The sequence below is a fragment of the Molossus molossus genome, unplaced genomic scaffold (assembly GCF_014108415.1).
Source record: "Molossus molossus isolate mMolMol1 unplaced genomic scaffold, mMolMol1.p scaffold_m16_p_19, whole genome shotgun sequence".
Classification (NCBI taxonomy): domain Eukaryota; kingdom Metazoa; phylum Chordata; class Mammalia; order Chiroptera; family Molossidae; genus Molossus; species Molossus molossus.
Genome location: NW_023425354.1, coordinates 6602382 through 6620876, shown reverse-complemented (window position 1 = coordinate 6620876; position 18495 = coordinate 6602382). Strand labels below are relative to the sequence as shown.

At 44.0% G+C, this 18495-nt stretch overlaps 2 protein-coding genes across 5 annotated transcripts in view; one reads left to right on the top strand and one right to left on the bottom strand.

Moving 5' to 3' along the window:
* COG1 (component of oligomeric golgi complex 1) overlaps positions 1-5235 on the top strand; it is a 16245-nt gene extending 11010 nt beyond the window's left edge. The window contains exons 12-14 of one of the 2 annotated variants that reach the window (XM_036269183.1): positions 348-457; positions 536-614; positions 5178-5235. In XM_036269183.1, the coding sequence (XP_036125076.1) occupies positions 348-457; positions 536-614; positions 5178-5195 (207 nt within the window). In that variant the 3' untranslated portion in view covers positions 5196-5235. Of the gene's footprint in view, positions 1-347; positions 458-535; positions 615-1631; positions 1818-5177 lie in introns of those variants that run through there. The other variant, XM_036269182.1, reaches the window with a different exon arrangement.
* On the bottom strand, positions 303-18495 carry FAM104A (family with sequence similarity 104 member A). 3 transcript variants are annotated; one of them, XM_036269194.1, is made up of 5 exons: positions 18221-18461; positions 13626-13725; positions 8782-8859; positions 5125-5184; positions 303-3058 (listed from the first exon to the last, which is right to left on the bottom strand). In XM_036269194.1, exons 1-5 carry the CDS (start codon positions 18439-18441, stop codon positions 2825-2827), a joined length of 693 nt encoding a protein of 230 aa, XP_036125087.1. In that variant the 5' UTR covers positions 18442-18461; the 3' UTR covers positions 303-2824. The 3 variants fall into 3 exon arrangements, with proteins under 3 accessions (XP_036125087.1, XP_036125088.1, XP_036125089.1); XM_036269195.1 differs by lacking the exon at positions 8782-8859 and having other exon boundaries at positions 304-3058; XM_036269196.1 differs by lacking the exons at positions 5125-5184; positions 8782-8859 and having other exon boundaries at positions 304-3058; positions 18221-18495.

Genomic DNA, 18495 nt, shown 5'->3' with positions numbered 1-18495 from the left:
CTCGCCCCGGGCTCCCAGAGGCAGTACTAGGAGCGGTGGGACACACGTGGCTGAGCTGAAGTATAAAGACTAAAAGAGGGTTCGGTTAGATCTCACCGCTGAGGCAGCCATGATCTGACCCCTTCAGTTGTATATAAGGGTTATTCAGGCTCTATCAAGGCCCCAGAAAGAGGAATAAAAGAGCCTTGTGACTGAGATTCTGACAGGTGGTAATTTTCAAGCATCAACACACTGAAAAGAACATTCTGCACAAGGGTGGTTAGAAACAGCAGTGAGAGATTCCTAACAGCAGCATTTTTCTTTTAACTGGCCTGGCATGTCTTTATACCCTCTTTCTTGTCTGTCAGGTTCTGTTTGGACTGGTTACTGGTACAGAGAATCAGCTCACCCCCAGGAGCAGTGCATTCAACTCCCAAGAACCCCATAACATACTGCCACTGGCATCCAGTCAGATCAGGTAACAATTCTACGAGGCTGCTGGGGGCCCCGCAGCTTCCTGTACACGCTACTGAAATCCCTCTGTCTTGTCTTGGAGGTTTGGACTTCTTCCACTGAGCATGACGAGCACGCGAAAGGCCAAATCAACCAGCAGAAGCATCGAATCAAAAGCCCAGGTTAGTGCAGAAATCAAGAGGTTCATCCCTGTTGATCCTGTCCCATCTCCCACCAAACCACCCAATCAGCTCCCCTTGAAAGAATCAATAAAGAACTGAATGACAAAATGCACTAATGCTGCTTTTAATGGCGGCACATTATAGAAGTACAAGGTTTTACTAGCTTGAGCTGATAGGTTTAAAAGATGCCCATTTACACTATCAAGAAGCCTCATAACAGAAATGGGTCTCAGGCTGCCAAGGCTGTAGAAAGTATGCAGGACAGGATGTTGTTACTCCTTGGTTTTTGTAGGATAAGAGAGAACCGCTAACCCAGCACTATCATCATACTTATTTGAAAAAGAATTGATTTGTTTTGGTGATGGTTTCATCTTCCATTTATTTTACTTGGGTGGTAAATAAAAGGAAATTTCTTTCTCGAGTTTTACATTTTCTTGTTAACACGTTTTGTTTAGTCGGCTGCCTCCACTAGCCTGCAGGTGGAGTCCTGAGTATTTCTGCATTGTGTTGTATACGTGTGGTTTGAGCTCAAATGCTGGCTTCTTACAGCATTTAGTTGTCTGCTTTATTGCTAGACAAGATCTTAGCAATGAATCCTTCCCATGTTCCCTGCCATCAAACCCACTGAGATCCAAAATCTTTTGTCAAACGTGTTTTTAAAACTCGGAAGATGGTAGTAAAAAAATTCTCGCACAAACCGCCCACTCTGTAAGCAGTGGCTTGCGCAGCAACCTCCCCTCACAATTCTACATTCTGCTTCAAGTCACTGACCCTTCAGTCCCGTCTGTAGCAGAGGAGCAGCCCATGGAAAGGTGCTCATCCTTTCCCTCTAGTAGCTCCATCTTCGGCTCTACTTGTCCCCATGTCCTTTTCCAGCCCCCTCGACCAGAGCCTCCGTGCTCCTCAGGCCTGCTGCGTGCTGCGTGCACTCGCTGGGCGTGGGAGTGGACGGGAGGCTGTGGGCAGGCAGGAGGGTCTGCTGGACGCTAAGGCACTTTCCTCTCCACGCAACGGCAGGTGGTCCCCCCGGCCCCCTCCCGAGCAGATGACCCAGCACATCCTGGCTCCTTATTCAGACAGCTTGTCAGTGAGGAAGAAGACTCATCTACACCTTCATTATTCAAACTTGGTTGGCTCTCTAATATGACTAAATAACATGGGGACATAGCCGTCTCTCCAAATAAATACTACTGCATCATTTCAGCTAAAGGTGCCTCTGCTCATTTGTTGCTAAGCCGTGCCAGTCTCCAGTTTCAGTGGTGGAACGTGGCCCCTACTTACTGTTAGGGGGTTACTTTAAGCGTAAACTGAGTCCTTGGCCAACAGTCCCACAGCACTTGTGACTTTAGACTTCAGTTCAGATAACTTACACTTTTCAGCATTCAACAAGGCCTTCGTTCTCAACACTACGAGGTGGGGTTATCAGTGAGATCACATAAACTGCCAACAGAGCGAGTCTGTGAGCAAGACAACAAATCGTTATGTATTTGACTGTCGGAGCTGCAGTGTTTCCTGCCAAGTCTGAGATGTAGGCTCTCGAGCAGTAACGGTGACAGGTTATCTGGGTATACAAGAGTCTGAGAGACATTCTCTCTGGAAATACAAATACATAACAAAGAGAGGACACGGTTATTAGGGAGGGTGCTTTGCTTACACAGTCTCACTTGGATCTGACTGTTCTGTACAAAGGAGAGTATTTTCAACAGGACATCTACATACTAAGAGGTAGTATGGCAATTTCAGTGCAAGACTGAATCAAGGTCTATATTTTGGGAAAAAAATGTATGTTTTTTCATGGAAACTATATACTCTTTACTAGTTTATTGAATTTAAAAAATTGAAGATCCCGCATTTTTAAAAGGCCTTTTTACATAAAGTAGAATTGCTAATTGACAGATTTGGAAATCAGTCTGAATTGGACAAACTATGGATTCAACACGCAGATGAGATTACCTCATACCATTACCGTGACATGGATCTGATACCCACCCTCAAAAGAATCCTATAAAAAATTGCTTCAAAGCCCCTTTAAAATTGCAATAGTGCAGCAAAACCACAAGTAAACAACTGCCTGTTAACCTGTTATTTCAAATATAGACTGAAAAGGCAACAGGCATTTTTTGTGTGCAATTTTTTTAAAACACCGTAAGATGAAATATCAAATCTGCACAGCACTGTCCCTTCACAGAAGGCAAGAAAGCGCCAGCCCGTCATGTCGGCGGCCGTCCTCGGTGCTGCAGGCTATGAAAGTGGGCCTCCTTCAGGGTTTGGTTGATGAGGAAGTAAGGGCCTTGGCATAGTGCGGACTGCTCGGGCACGGGCTGAGGGGTGTTGGGGCTGGACCCGGTGACGATGTGGTTTAAGCTGCTTTCTGGCCCGCTGGCCCTGTCCGGGCTGTTGATGCTGCTGCTGCTGCTGCTCCCGCCACTGTCGCTGCTTGAAGACTGGAAAGAAAAAGGAACAGTTCCACGATTAGGCTGTTTTTTCTTAGGAACTTGACTGTGGTTTAATTTACAGTATAGCATTTAAGAATATTCTTCCTACCCAGCATCAAAACATACTGGGCTTAACAGTGTATTTAGTTCATTCTTGCCCTGGCCGGTATGGCTCAGTGGTTAGAGTGTTGGCCCACACACGGAAGGGTCATGGGTTCGATTCCTGGTCGAGGGTACGTACCTGGGTTGCAGGTTTGATCCCCGGCCCTGGTCAGGGCACATACAGGAGGCAACCAGTTGATGTTTCTCTCTCTCTTTCTCTCCCCTTAACTCCCCTTTCATTCTCTAAAAATATCAATGGAAAAAATATCCTTGGGTGAGGATTAACAAAATGTGTGTGCGGTGTGTATTTTAAGATATTTTACTTTATCCTCACAACTACCCTGTAAAGCCGAGTGGGGTCACTGTCCCCATTACACACCCCTAAGAAGTGGCAGGGTCCAGATTCAGGCACAGGCCTTCTACGGCGAATCCCTTCAACGACATCTTGACTCCTCTACGTGTCTCCTCTAGCCGCTTGGCATTCATTCCAATAATTTCCAATGATCAAAGGAAGAATTTGGCAGCCCGTAAAGGACAGTGTCATCCGGTACAGGGTATAAGAAAGGTGTTCTCGTAACAAATAAGATGACTTCTGGGCATAAGTTAAAAAGTAAAACCCTGTGATAATTCTGTGGTTATCTGTTCCATGGACATGAAGTGGTAGTCTCTGAACGCAGAACACATATCCTGAGACTCACCCTTCTTACAAGATCGCATTAGCCTTTCTGCAGTTCGATGTGTACGTACGCAGGTGTACATGAACCTAATTTTTTAATGTAACGAATGTGACTTGGTGTCTTAGTCATCTTGAAGAAGCTGCTGAGATCCCCAACAAAAGTCATTCAGAAACTTTTATTCCAACAGTAGGAATCTCGAGAAGGCAATGGTAAGGTTCCTTCCAGAATTATGGTTCTGTACCATTTTAATATTGCATTTCTAATAAATGACAGCCCCAATCACTTGACCAGCACTCCTCTCTAACTACAACCCAATAATCAATACATGAGAAAGCTAGAATTCTAGTAATTAATGATTTGGTATAAATTTTTAAAAACTCACTAGCCCTTTGATACATCTAAATTTATATTCCCTCAGACAAAGATAATTGGTTTTAAAACATCTGCTTACAACAATGTAAAATTTACACATAAGAAAAAAGACTGGACAGAACAGCCCACAGTAGTTATGTTAAAATAGAGAGATTATAGATGCTTATTTTTTTCTGCCCTTTACTATAAAATTTTTGCAATGTGATTATTATACATATTTGCATTATCAAAATAAATGTATAGAGGGGGTCAATGGGGGAGGAAGGGAGTCATCTGTAATACTTTCAACAATAAAAAATAAAAATAAAGGTATAAATAAAATAAAATGTTGTTTCAAGATAGATACTTTTAAATTGATTTTTAAAATACCAGAAGTTACACCTTCCGATACATATATTATAACCCACATGGCTATATGGGAATCACAAGTCCTTTTACAGAAATTACAGTTGTAACAGCTAAAGGGACATTGAGCTGAGATAAGTAACTTTGATTCTACTACTTAAAAATATGTATGTACGGAAACGTGCCTGGAACGGCAAAGAAAGCATGTTCACAAAAGGCATCCATCATTAATAAGGCTTAAACCAGGAACTGTCACGGTCCATGGGTCATCTAGAGCTACTTAACATAGGTCACGCATCCTTTGCCTGTAAGTGGTAGTAGGAGACAAGCTAGCTACCTTTCCACAATTAAAAAAATTCACGAAAGCATTATAAATGGGCTGAGTGGCATCAGATGGCAGGGTTAGCAGCAACAATTACATTCACTCAAAAGCAGGACGTTAAAGTCAATTCAAAAACAAAACTTGCTTTCCATAGAAGCCTCTCCTGATCTAGAGGAACAACCTAGAACTGCTGCTGGCACACCTGGCGAGGTCGTGAATGTTTAACGAGCAGGTACTACACTGGGTAAGAAACCCACCGCGCAGAACACTCTGTTTCCTCTCAGTCTGCTTTCTTTGTTTTTCGTTACAGGTACTGTCTGAAAATTAAGGCAAGAACTCGAATCAGTTTCTAATAAGTCAAGTTTCCATCTCAAATTATAAATATATTTCACAATATAACAGCAAAGGTTACACCATTCTGAGAAGAGTGAAAAGGTCTTTAAAATAAACAGGTTAGAAGAGATCTGTACAATAACCATAAAAACGGGAGGGGGACACAAATATACCAGCAATTTCTAGTCCATTTGAGACATCTTGTAACTTTTATAGACACGTATAAAAATGTTTAGTGTGGCCTTGTTTATAACAGCTAAAAACTACAAACAACCAAAATGTCTAATAGAGAAATTGGTTAAATTATAATACATGTATCTAAAGTATAATACATGAATTATAATTCATAACATTGAAATTCTATTCAGCTATTAACAATGAGTGACACACACACACACACACACACACACACACACACAGATAGAAGCCCTTAACGTATTTTTCACAGGTACAAAACAGTATATATAATATGTCAGCTGTTTTAAAATGTTTTTCTTTAATGTGGACCTATATGCATACCAAAAACAATCTGGAAGGATATATGTGCCAAAATATTTAGAATTTGGACCTGCTAAGTTTTTTAATATCTTTATTTTCTATAGCTTCTATAAAGAAAAAAAGATTTCTCTTGTGGAAAAAATGATCATAAGTAAGAATACTACTACAAAATAGAAGTCTTCAGTTATTTCTATCTTCAAGACTGAGACTTAAGTATATTTTTTAAAAAACAACGTATATATATCTCAATACCGCCCCTGGGGTTTTAGGAAGACCCTTGACCGCTGCCGCAGTTATATTCACTTGCACTGAGGAGGCCAAAGACACTCTGAGACTCATACGGGCCAGTCATGTAGAACCCAGAGGGACCTGGACTTGTCAGCTATGTACTGCTATCATCACAGGCAGAAACCATGCCTCTGTTTCAAGATACTTTGGCTCTGTTTTCTGCCAGTTCAAGTCTCCTCGCTGTCGCGTAGGCTTAGGGTACCTCACAGAGATGGACCAGTGTTTTTCAAATGGAAGGTGAAACCCATTTGGTGGGGAGCAACCATTACAAAAAGAAGCCAGAGTACAACATGGTAAGGGTAATTGTTCTATGAAACTTTTCTTCAATTACTCGCAAATATATTTGGTATGTACTGGTCACAAAATAAAACATGTCTATGAGACAGGGTCAAAAATGTTTGAGAGTTATTGTAGTTGATCTTATTAACACTGTCAGCCATCAAAGTGGGCTATTTTACAGGGTAAAGAACATACTTACTTTTAACTCTAAAGGCATAAATTCCATTTTTAACTCTCTATCACTGCTTTAACACACACAGAGAAGTAAATAGTTTTGTCTTATAAAAAACTTCAAATAGCCCTAGCCGGTTTGGCTCAGCGGTTAGAGTGTCCACCTGCGGTGCAGACAGACCCGGGTTCGGTTCCCGCTAAGGGCATGTACCTCGGTTGCAGTTTGTCCCCGGCCCTGGTTGGTCGTGCGGGTGGCAGCCACTCAATGTGTCCCTTTCATGTCAATGTGTTTCTCTCTCTCTATCTCTTTCTCTCTCTCTCTCTCTCTCTCTCTTCCTCTCCCTCCCTCCCACTGTATCCGAACAAAAAATGGAAAAATGTCCTCCAGTGAGGATAAGGAAAAAAAAAAACAACCTCAAATAGGAAAAAAATTGTATCTTCCCCACTGAATAGAACATTTTTGTATCAAATCCTTGGGGGGGGGGCTGTGTGATTGCATGACTTCCAGACTTGGTACAGAAATGTCTACCTTGTTACTATTTCTGTTTTTAAAGACCTGAGCAAGTTCTGTTTCTGCAAGAGTCTAGAAACGTGGGGACTGAGAAAGATTCATGAAACAGGAACCCTATCCCCAGGCTCCCAGTTCCTTACAAAGACTCCGCATCAGACAGGTGATCCAAATCCAGTTACAAAGCACATTTCTTATCTCTGAATTTTCAATTTGGGCTGAGTGCTAACCTGACCAAGGTATTTTCTTTTTTAATTTTTTTTCTTTACTGATTTCAGAGAGAGAAGAAGGGAGAGGGGGAGAGAGAGAACATTGAATGGCCGCCTCCTGCATCCTCCCGAGACTGGGATTTAGCCCACAGCCTGGGCATGTGCCCTGACCGGGAATCAAACTGGCGACCTCTTGGTGCATGAGTCGGTGCTCAACCACTGAGCCACACCAGCCGGGATGACCAGGGTATTTTCATTACAACTTTATATTGCCAATCAAAAGAGAGTAAGGTCATGATCTGTGATTTAAAAAAAACAACAACAAACACCCTTGCAAATCCAGGTAAACAAGCACAATACGGTTAAATTTATGAAGATGCGGATGGAGTCTCTCTAAATACACAAAGGCAGCTCACTGGACTCCCGTGCTGAAGATCTGTGTGAAAAGGGAGGACTCTAAGCTCAGGCAGCAATGAAATCTGCCTGTGTACCCTGGTAACTGCAGATGCCTGGATAAGACCCAGAGGAATGCAGTCATTTTAGAATTGCCTGCGGGCTTTTAAACAGTGTGCCTGCCAGGGCCCCACCTCAGGAAAACCTGGCTCAAGTAGTCACAGGTTCTTCCGATGTCCAACCACCGTCCAAACAAATGTGTGTGTGTGTGTCTGTGTACCGGGAGGCACTCCACTAGGGCTCCCCAGTTATTTATTTACTGAGCTTCATCAAGAATATGGTAGTACCCTGGCAGGTCTGGCTCAGCGGTTAGAGCATCAGCCCTTGGACCAAAGAGTCGCAGGTTCGATTCTGGTCAGGGGCACGTAACCTTGCTTGCAGTTCGGTCCCTGGCCCTGGTTGGGGTCATTCAGGAAGCAGTCAAGTGATGTGTCTCTCTCACATCGATGTTTCTCTCTCTCTCTCTCTCTCCCCCTTCTACTCTATCTGAAATACAGTGATACCTCGGTTCTCGAACGCCTCGGTTTTCGACCAAATCAGGATTCGAGAAACTTTTGTCTCGGAATCCGAACAAATATTTGGAACTCGAACTTCCGAGTTGAGCCGAATGGCGTTCATTCGGCCCAGCGCGCCTTGCTTGCGTCATCAGTGTGAGTGCAGAGAGAGAGTCACGCTTTGTGGAGTCCGCTTTCCTATTGGGTTTCATTGCTTCGGTTCTCGAACAATTCGGTTCTCGACCATCCTCCTGGAACGAATTATGTTCGAGAACCGAGGTATCACTGTAAATGGAAAAATATCCTTGAGGATTTAAAAAAAAAAAAAGAATATGGTGGCAATGCAGCCACTGATAAGGACAGTACACAGCCACTGCGGTGACAGGAATATAGCAACAGACTATGTGGATGTGGGAGCTGGAGAGATGCTCCGTAAAATGGATAGTGTCTGAACCGGGCCTGGAGGATGAGGAAGGACCTTTACTAGGAGGGAGTGACAACACTGGGAGAACAAGCAGAATCTGAGGAGTGGCAGAGGGAGGCCAAGGCAAAGGTGCGCCGTGGCTGCACCTGCTCCAGGGAGTGCTGGTGAGACAAGACCTACGAGGGTCATGGCTGGACTGAGTGCCCAGAGTCTGCAGGGACAGTTTCCAGGCATGTAAGACCCGTTCAGATCTGTACCTTAGGAGTGAGGACGCTAGGGATCTGCTGAGATGACGGAGGTCGTGGAGACTGAGCAGAGGCCGACGGGGAAGTTATCTAGAACGTCAAGCAGGAGAGCAGGCCAGCGTGAGGAAAGTGGCAATGTCAATGAAGGGTATGTGCCACCCCCAGGGGGAGATGGCAGGGATTCAGGAAGGAAATACGGACATCCAAGTTGATACCAAACATGGGGACAATGTTTGCTAAATACAGTTGACCCATGAACAACACGGGGGTTAGGGGCACTGACTCCCACTGCAGTTAAAAATCCACATGTAGCCCTGGCCGGTTTGGCTCAGCGGTTAGAGTGTTGGCCTACGGTCCAGAGAGACCCAGGTTTGGTTCCCACTAAGGGTGCATACCTCAGTTGCAGTTTGTCCCCAGCTCTGGTTGGGTTGTGCGGGTGGCAGCCACTCAATATGTTCCTTTCATGTCAATGTTTCTCTCTCTCTCTCTCTCTCTCTCTCACTTCCTCTCTCCCCCTCCTGCTCTATAGGAACAAGAAATGGAAGAATGTCTTCAGATGAGGAAAAAAAAAAAATCCGCATATAACTTCTGACTCCACCAAAACTTAACTACTAATAGCCACTGGTGACCAGAGTACCAATTACATAAACAGTCAATTAACACATATTTTGTATGTTATGTTGTATACTGTACTTGTAGAGAGTAAGCTAAGCTAAAGAAAAGATATTATTAAGAAAATCATAAGGCCCTGACCGGTGTGGCTCAGTGATTGGAGTGTCAGCCCTCGTACTGAAGGGTCTCAGGTTCGATTCCCCGTCAAGGGCACATACCCAGGTTGCAGGTTCAATCCCCAGTCAGGGCATGTATGGGAGGCAACCAATTGATGTTTCTTTCTCTTTCTCTCTCTCTAAAATGAAAATAAGATAAGCTGAAGGTAAAGAGCATTACTCCTACAAGATTCAACCCAAAAAGGCCAGTTCCTAGAACAAATTTATACATCTAGCTAGTTTTTACCCAACCAAATCATTGTCCAAGATCAGGGAATGTCGCTACCATTGTACAGGACCCAAAAGGAAGACACAAATAGATAAACCATTTCACTTCTCGCTCACCAAGAGAAAACCAAGCCTGGCTTAGACAGTAAGTAATACAATTATACAGAACGGCTTTACCAAAAATTTTTCTTCCTCTACTAGTAATTCTATCACAACTTAAAAAATAGCACCCTAAGGCTCAGAAGTCATTAAATCTAAGTCACGAAAGTTAAAATTCAAGATGTTCAAGTCAAATACCAATTATATTTTCGAAAAAAGAAAAGAAAGAAAACAAAATACACTAGACCCCAAAGTCTTCACTTTTGCCAGGCAGAAATCACAAATGGCCTCCTAGCTACACCACAGCGCTGACTTGGACAAGTACTTCCCAGCCAGCCTGTGTCTGTGACTGCAGAGCAGCGCAGGCCCTTGCTGCCCCTGGAGAGCCAGCACAGTCGCCCAGAACCCGTCTTCCGGGAGACAGCACACACCCCGGCGAGGAGCACGCTGCTCAGTAGTCATGCTCCGGGCTCGCTGACCCTGCCTCTCTTGCTAACTGCGAATCTTTGGGCAAGTGACTTTATTTCTCAGTGTCCCAATGTCCCCCCATCTGAGAGGTAGAAATAATACCTGCTACAGTGACAGGAAGAAAATGCACAGAGTACACGTTTCTTTCTACATAACTCATCTGGGAAGTCAGTGCACGTTCTTTAGCTTCATGGTGTCTAGGAACTAAGGCATGTACCAGCTCCATTTTTCAGGGAATTCTGACTTTCTTGTGGCACAGATTAATAATTTAACAGAAATCAAGCACCTCACATCTTCCTTTTCAGTACTTGCCAATGTTACATTTCAGAGAAAAAGATAAATTTCGGGAATTTTAAATCTCTCTTAGAATTAAAAAGAAGTTTCTTCCAAATGAAAGTTCTTCAAGTTATGAGAACAGGAACTCTTAGCTTATTTGAGTATTTCAGGAAAGACAAACGGAACAGTTTCTCTTAACTGAGTTAGTCTTAAGGAAATTTACCTCTGCCCTACCTCAGAATTAAGAGGTAACATTTTCATGAATAAGCATTTGTTATATAAATTAATAAAAATCCATTTAGCCCTGGCCGTTTTGCTCAGCGGTTAGAGCGTTGGCCCGCGGACCAGAGAGACCCGGGTTCGGTTCCCGCTAAGGGCGGTTCCCACTAAGGGCATGTACCTCGGTTGCAGTTTGTCCCCGGCCCCGGTTGGGGTCATGAGGGTGGCAACCGGTCGATGTGTCTCTCTCACATTGATGTTTCTCTCTCCCTCCCGCTCTATCTGAAGATAAATGCAAAAATGTCCTTGGGTGAGGATAAAAAAAAAAAAAAAAATCCATTTATAATGAATAATTTTACCATTTTCCCTTTTATACACAATTGTCAAAAAGCAGCTAAATGCCCCTAAACTTGCTCTTTTTGTGTTATAAGCATACTGATCTACTCCAGTGGTGACGATTCAATTATTCAGGGCTTAACTTTCCATTTTAAAGACTTTCCCCTGCCTTTTGCTTCTCTAGCTCTCCCTGGGTTCACTGGGCCTCATTACTTGTTAATACCACCACTGGGGAAGCACAGTACCACTGGCTACTCGCCCAGATGGCTGGTAAAGGTTCAGCCCGCACAGCTGAAACAGGGGGTCACGACCGCCCATAAGGGCTACTGGTGAGTTGAGATACCCTGACAGATAAAGAGTAGCTAACTGACCGTAAATTATAACGAGGACAATCTAGTCCATCCCCAGACTAATGATTTACAGAGTGGTTTAACCACCAAATTTCTTTGGACAAAGAAAAACAAGACATACGAACCTATAGGTAGAATAACAACACACCGTTTTCAATACACAGGTTTTAGAAAGGGAGGGAAGGTCATTTTCTACAAACAGCAATTAAAACAAAACAAAAACTAATCCTAAGGAGTTTTACTAAAAATAAGAGAAGAAATGTTTAATTTTTTAAAATATGACAATTTATATTCCTGTTCTCAGGCATCAAAAATGTAGATATGGGGGAAAGAGACCAATACAAAGAGACCTACTACTATGCCTTCAAACGAATGTGAATATCATATAGCTAATTTACTTGCAGATAGATACAAGTAAAAAAATATTCATGCTGACACCATGAAAGTAATCACTGCATACTCTTTTAAGGAATAGCCTTATAATTCAAAGGAATAATGGAGATTCGATTAGCGTTACAGTTTTATCATCAGATGTTCATGGTAGCCTCTAATGTCTGGTTTTCTTTCATCTATGAGATTTCCCAATTACCACATTAAACAAAGTTCAATAACTTTTCTGTTAATCCTCTTTTTTTTAAAAAAAGAGTATAATAGGAAAATTTTAAAAAAGGGATAAAAGCTATAGAAACTCAAGTCTCTGAAGAAAAGGATCAAGCTACACTTTTTATTAACTGTTCCTGAATGACTCTTAACCACATGAGATTTACTGATCCCCACCCCTGGGGGGAGTTACTTTGGATTTCTGGTAAAGACTGGATACAGGTCAAGTCCTACTATCAAGAACTAATTAAACTGCAAATTATCTGATTCTGCAAGAATTGTGATATATAGAATTCTGCTTGAAGTTATGAGGCTCAGGAATCATGCCATTGAGGAGTTTCCCTGTTAGGGTGGTAACTATTAATTAAGGGTGTAAATCTTTTTCTTTCTCTTTTTTTTATCCTCACCCAAGGACATTTTTGCATTTATCTTTAGATAGTAGAAGGGAGAGAGGGTGGAAAGAGAGAGACAGAAACATCGATGTGAGAGAGACACACTGACTGGCAGCCACCCACATGATTCCAACCAGGGCCAGGGACAAACTGCAACCGAGGTACGTGCCCTTAGTGGGAACCGAACCCAGGTCTCTCTGGTCCACGGGCCGATGCTCTAACCACTGAGAACCCGGCCAGGGCAAGGGTGTAAATCTTTACACACCTAATTTGACAGTAGCATCACTTTAATGTGAGCGTCCTTCTGCACTGTGGCTCAGCCTTCCGAGGGCATTTCTCCCCACTATACAGAGGAAGCACTCTCTGGAAGCCAAGACTTTGGGAGCTCCTTCTCCCTCTCTACTCTCTCCCCACTACTCTGCCTCCCACAGCAGCTCTTTTTGAACAACACAATGAAAAGGTAAAAACACTGAAAATCAGGACTCTGCATCCGTATACATTATATGGTCTTAAAGATATGTGAATTGAAGCAACAAAATACACTTGCCTTAAAGATAATAATGGTTCATAAACTATTAGAAAATAAGTTGGTTTCTGAAATATCAAATGGGGGGGTCAAAGAAGGGCTTGCAAAGGTTCATGAAACCTCTGACAAATACAAGTCTGGGAGGGGGGTATGAATGACGAGTGCAGACAGACTGCCTTGTGGGGGGAGGGTGCAGAGCTTCCTCGAAGGAGCCATGGCTCAAGAAAAGGTCGGAACACTGCAATCAAGTAGATGACTTTTAAATAATTTTGATGTTGTTTTCTTTATTGGTTTTTAGAGAGAGCGAGCAAGGGAGAGGGAGAGAGAGAGAGAGAGATAGAAACATCGATGAGAGGGAACATCGACTGGCCACCTCCTGCACGCCCCCCACTGGGGATCGGGCCCACAACCTGGGCATGTGCCCTGACTGGGAATCGAACCGGTGACCTCTTGGTGCAGGGGTCGGAGCTCAACCACTAAGCCACACCAGCTGGGCAGCTCAAGTTATTCAAAGAATAACTTCCATTACATGGAAGAAACTGGGTTATTTAGCTCAAGCAGTGAAAACGGCAGAGACTCTGACCACAGTTCCTACCTCTGTGTCCCAGGAATCGTGAAAGACAGGGTTTCTACTACTCCTTTTGGTCTGGGGGGGAAGATGGTGGTCTTCTTCATTGCCATTCCTTCTCCTTTTCCTGAAATTAAGTCACAAAGAGGAAAAACAAATTCAAAAATTCATCTTTCGCACGCTTACAATTGTAAACCATGACAACATATCAATTTGCCCTCTTGCCTGAGAAAATTTAATTCATCATATGATATCCCAATAGGTTAAAATTGGAAGTACACCATCACCACACAAAGAGCAAAAACATAAAATAGCAGCAGTGAGGTCAAGCTTAAATTAGGGTCACTAATTTGAAAAAGCAGCTCGACAGTTTCCAGCGCCTACTGTGAATAAATAAGAGCAAGAAGATGGTAATGACTGCGCTTTCAAACTCCACCTAATCAAAGTTATCATCTCCACCTTTCCTGAAATTACAGCCTCGTTACTTAACTTTACTCCCTTCCCTATGACAACACCTAAGATGGGAATGGCTGCCTTTGCCTAGTTTATGTTTAAAATCCATATGAAAATGGTGCTACACAGGAATAATCGTAGAGGTTCGTGGCAGCCACTGATCTTTAGTTTTTCATTACTGATTTTCTCCCAATTGTCCCATTAAACAAAAGCTCTATGCCCTCTAAAGTATTTCTTAAAAGATTTTTTTTATCCTCACCCAAGGACATTTTTGCATTTATCTTCCAATAAAGTGGGAGGGAGAGAGGGAGGGAGAGGAAGAAACATCGATGTGAGACACATCGAGTGGCTGCCACCCACACAACCCCAACCGGGGCCGGGGACAAACTGCAACCGAGGTACGTGCCCATAGCGGGAACCGAACCCGGGACTCTCTGGTCCATGGGGCGACGCTCTAACCGCTAAGCCAAACCGGCCAGGGCTTAATTAAATTGATTTTTAGAGAAAGCAAAACTCTCTCTGGAAAAACTGCTCTTGGACACAAAGTTGGTTGTTCTGGCGGCAGCACCGAGTGTCATGATATAAATTGCTTCACCAGATTGTGTCTTTGAGACTGTGGCACAAGCTGCTTAGAATGTACAGGTTGGAAAGAAAAACTGGGCCCCTTTCGCAGTCAAGTGTGCTCAGACGTGCATGGTCTCTATGCAAGAGTTAAGTGTTGTCAGAGGAACTTCGAAACCCCGGTTAGAAAACAGAAATAAATGATAGGAAGTATGATTTTAAATAAAATTGCCTGGAATGGTGCTGAGATCGCAGCCACTGCCACGTGTGGTTATTTAAATTAAAATTAATTACATTTAATTAAAAACCAGTCGCTTAGTCACACTGGGCACATTTCAGCCAGTGGCAGCGGCATGGAGCCGCAGGCACCAGAGGTTCCCACCACTGCAGCAAGCGCTACAGGACGATGCCGACTGGAGGCCAATTTCTACCAGCAGCATAATCTACAACAGTGAAACTCTTAACGGTTCAAGTCTTTAGAGCCAAAGGGAAAAACAGCTTTTTGGAAAGTAGTGAATTTGAGCATCTTAACAGTATCTTTATATGAGTAGGGTGGCTTATTGGGGCAGGACCTTAATCCTAAAGTTTTGAGTTGCGGTCTGGGTATTAAAAAAACTTGATCACCCTAAGCTCAATTCCTGTACTCTGCAACATTCTGAGTACATCTAACGTTATTAGTAAGTCTGGATCCAGTTTAGTCTTGTAAGGATAAATAGTGGGCGTGTGGTTCTGATAAAGTAGAACCAACCAGCCAGCAGAGGGCTATACATACCATTTATCTCATTCCTAGGCACAGCTGTTTGTAAAATAAGATTATCACTTTTGCTTCCTACCTTTCTCCCAGGAGATTAGATCATATGTACTCATTGCCTTGAAGTACTTGAGAGCTAAAAACTAGATGAATGCTAGGTTTTAATAATCATCACACAGATGTTATTATCCTAGATTTGAACCAAGAAATTGCTACTTTCATCCTAATATGACCAGAGAATGTTCATGGGAATACGAAGAAGCTACAGAGCAATGTCTAATGGAAGGCCAGTTGACACCCAAAGAGAAGCTCATGACATGGCATTATGTTGGTCCCCAAACTCCTCTTTTATCAGTGTGCCAACAGCTGATTGTGCTTTGGGCTGCTGAGTCACTCTTACCAAACTTAGGGGCCTGACTAAAACTTTCCAATTTCCTCATTTATAATGGGGAATATGTCTTCCCAGTGACAATATGAATGTCAAAGGAGGCTGAGAGGCAAAAAGAGTATAAGAACAGAGGATGAGCTGGTTTTGCAGATTTCAACTAAACTCTGGGAAGGTCACAAAAAATATCCCAGCCCAATAATCAGCTGATTACTCAAAGTACCAGAATTCTCTCTTTCTCCTGGTGGGGGGACCTCTCTTTGGGGTGGAACTGGATTAAGAATGAGCCCTACTTGTTTTTCAATTGATGTTTTTCTAGGCTCTTTGCATATTCTGTCCCTGAAACATTCTTCTTTTAACAATATCATTAATAATGAGCAAGATTAGAGCTTCATACTCAAGCCTATCCACACAATCAGTCAGATTATAGCTTTTAACAGTAATGCTGTTGACCAGGCTATAATTTTAGCAGCCACTCTGTAACTGATTATATTCTCCCTAGCTATCTAGTTACAGATTATTGCTTAGCATCTATTACTCCTAAGGATGACTGATTACATCACTTTTCATCATTTCACTTCTCTCCAATCTTCCTGTCATCTTCTAGAGATGTAGAGAATAGAACCTTTTCTTCCTGCCGAAAAATAAAAAATCCTCAATATATTAGTTAAAAGATCTGTCCTGGTTAAAGAAAAGGCTCCCTTGCCACACACCCACTCCTCTCTGGCCATCCCAGTATACCACCATCTCTGACCAACCTTCATCTTAAAATTGAGGGAAGGGAAGCAGAGAAGTGAAATAACGTGGAGATACCAAAATAGCTGGAGCTGGTAGAACTGGTCCATCGTGTACCATAAAACATGGGGTGAAGAGAAACGTAGGTAAGAAACCCATGCCCAAATCATACGACCTCTTTTATAATAATAAGTTACCAGTATAAACATGTTGACTTTATTTGTGTACTAGAGAAAAGGAATCTGCTACCAGTATAAACACAGAGTATTTGTGTACAGTGTTGGATAAAAGAAATCTTTCTGTAGAAAATATTTGGACTTTTTCAGGTATGTGAAACATCCCAAGAGACTATCAGAAAACTATAAACTGAGCTTGAGAAGGAAAAAAAATAGCAGTCAGATCAGGCTTATTGTACTGAAGGACTTTGTTACTAATTCCGACAACATACCAGTGGCGATTGGGCCCCTAATGTCAAATTTAGTCCACTCTTATTTTCTATATATAAGAGGCTTTACTCCTCACTCCACTGCATGACCCACATCAATAATCCTATGCAGAAGTTTGAAGAACCAGAGCTTTTCAATATTGGACCAAATAACCTCGGGAAGCTTCCCAAAATTTTAATTCCGTGAATTAACTCTCCTCCAGAGCAGGGTCCTCCGGGAAAGACTGTCAATTACATTCAGAGCCTATGAAAACACAGAACAAGAAGATAACACAGCACCATCCGTCAGGGCAATCCGACTGATGCACTAAAACCTCACTGAGACTACTGTGCAGTAAAGGAAAAAGCGCAGTGAACCAGGTGAATCAGCTGAGCTCTCCGAATTTGTTTCCTCCTCGGAGAAATGTACGAGCTGGACTTGGTGATCCATAGGTTTTCCACTTCCAGCTCCACGATGAGAGATTTTTGAAATACAGCGGGACCCTCTTCCTTCTGGGGTACCCAATCCCAACTTTCTCCTCTCCACACTGTTGCAGGGGTAACTAAGAAGAAAGACAGACCCGCAGCTTGGTCCGGACTCGACTCCAGTACATGTCAAACAAGCATAAAACCCCTAAACCCAGATCGGAGGCCCGGCTCCGCGGGGACGGAGTGCATCGCGACCTAACCCGACCGCCCTCCCTCTCGCCTTCGGAGTCAAACGGCTCCGCATCCAAACAGTTTAGAATCCGGCCAGTTCTAAGGGCTCCGGCCCGAGAGGCTCCACAGCCACTTGGGTCGGCTGCCCTTCCGTGTTCACAACCGCCCAGGGCCCAGTGTCTGCAGCCAACCTAATCCCTCCCGCTGCCGGGTTAAGCCCAATCCTTCCTTCTGACCTTGGGGAGCCGGCAGCTCCGCGCCCCGTCCCCTCACAGACGCACGGGGGACTCCCACTCGAAGATCAGACATTCCTCCCATCCCCCCACCTCCTAAATTTAGGGCAGGGACGCTTTAGGGCCAGCGTCTCTCTTCCGGGACCGACCAGACTTAATTCCAAACAGGAAAAGATGGGGTGGAGGAGAGATGGGGTTGGGGTGAGCCCTGGACCCTGGAGTCACTCCCCCAGGACCCTCAGGGAGCAGGTACCCCAGCACTCGCACATCCCGCTCCCCTCCTCCCCTGGACTACTGCACCCAGAGAAAAGATCCGCAGGGCCCACACTTGCTCGGACCCCGCTTCGTGCGCCCCTTCGACTCCATCCTCCAAGAAAGAGGGGAGGGGCTGGAAAGGAAAGGGGGTCCCTATGGTCTCACCTGGGGCGGAGGCGCTCGCTCATGGCAGCCGGTGGAGGGGAGCGACGCTGAGCTGCTCCGCGAGAAGACGGAACAGAGGGTGTTGTGTTTCGGCGGCCGCCACGCCCACCCCCTCGGGCCTTGGCTCTCGCCGCGGCTCGGGTGGACTCTGCCGGTGGTGAGTACCCCTCGGTGGGACCGGTACCACTACCACTTCCGGCGTCTGCTCCGCGCCCCCCCATGTCGCAGCCGCCGTGGTACCGCCCTCTCACGGCTGCGCAGTGACGCGTCCCGGC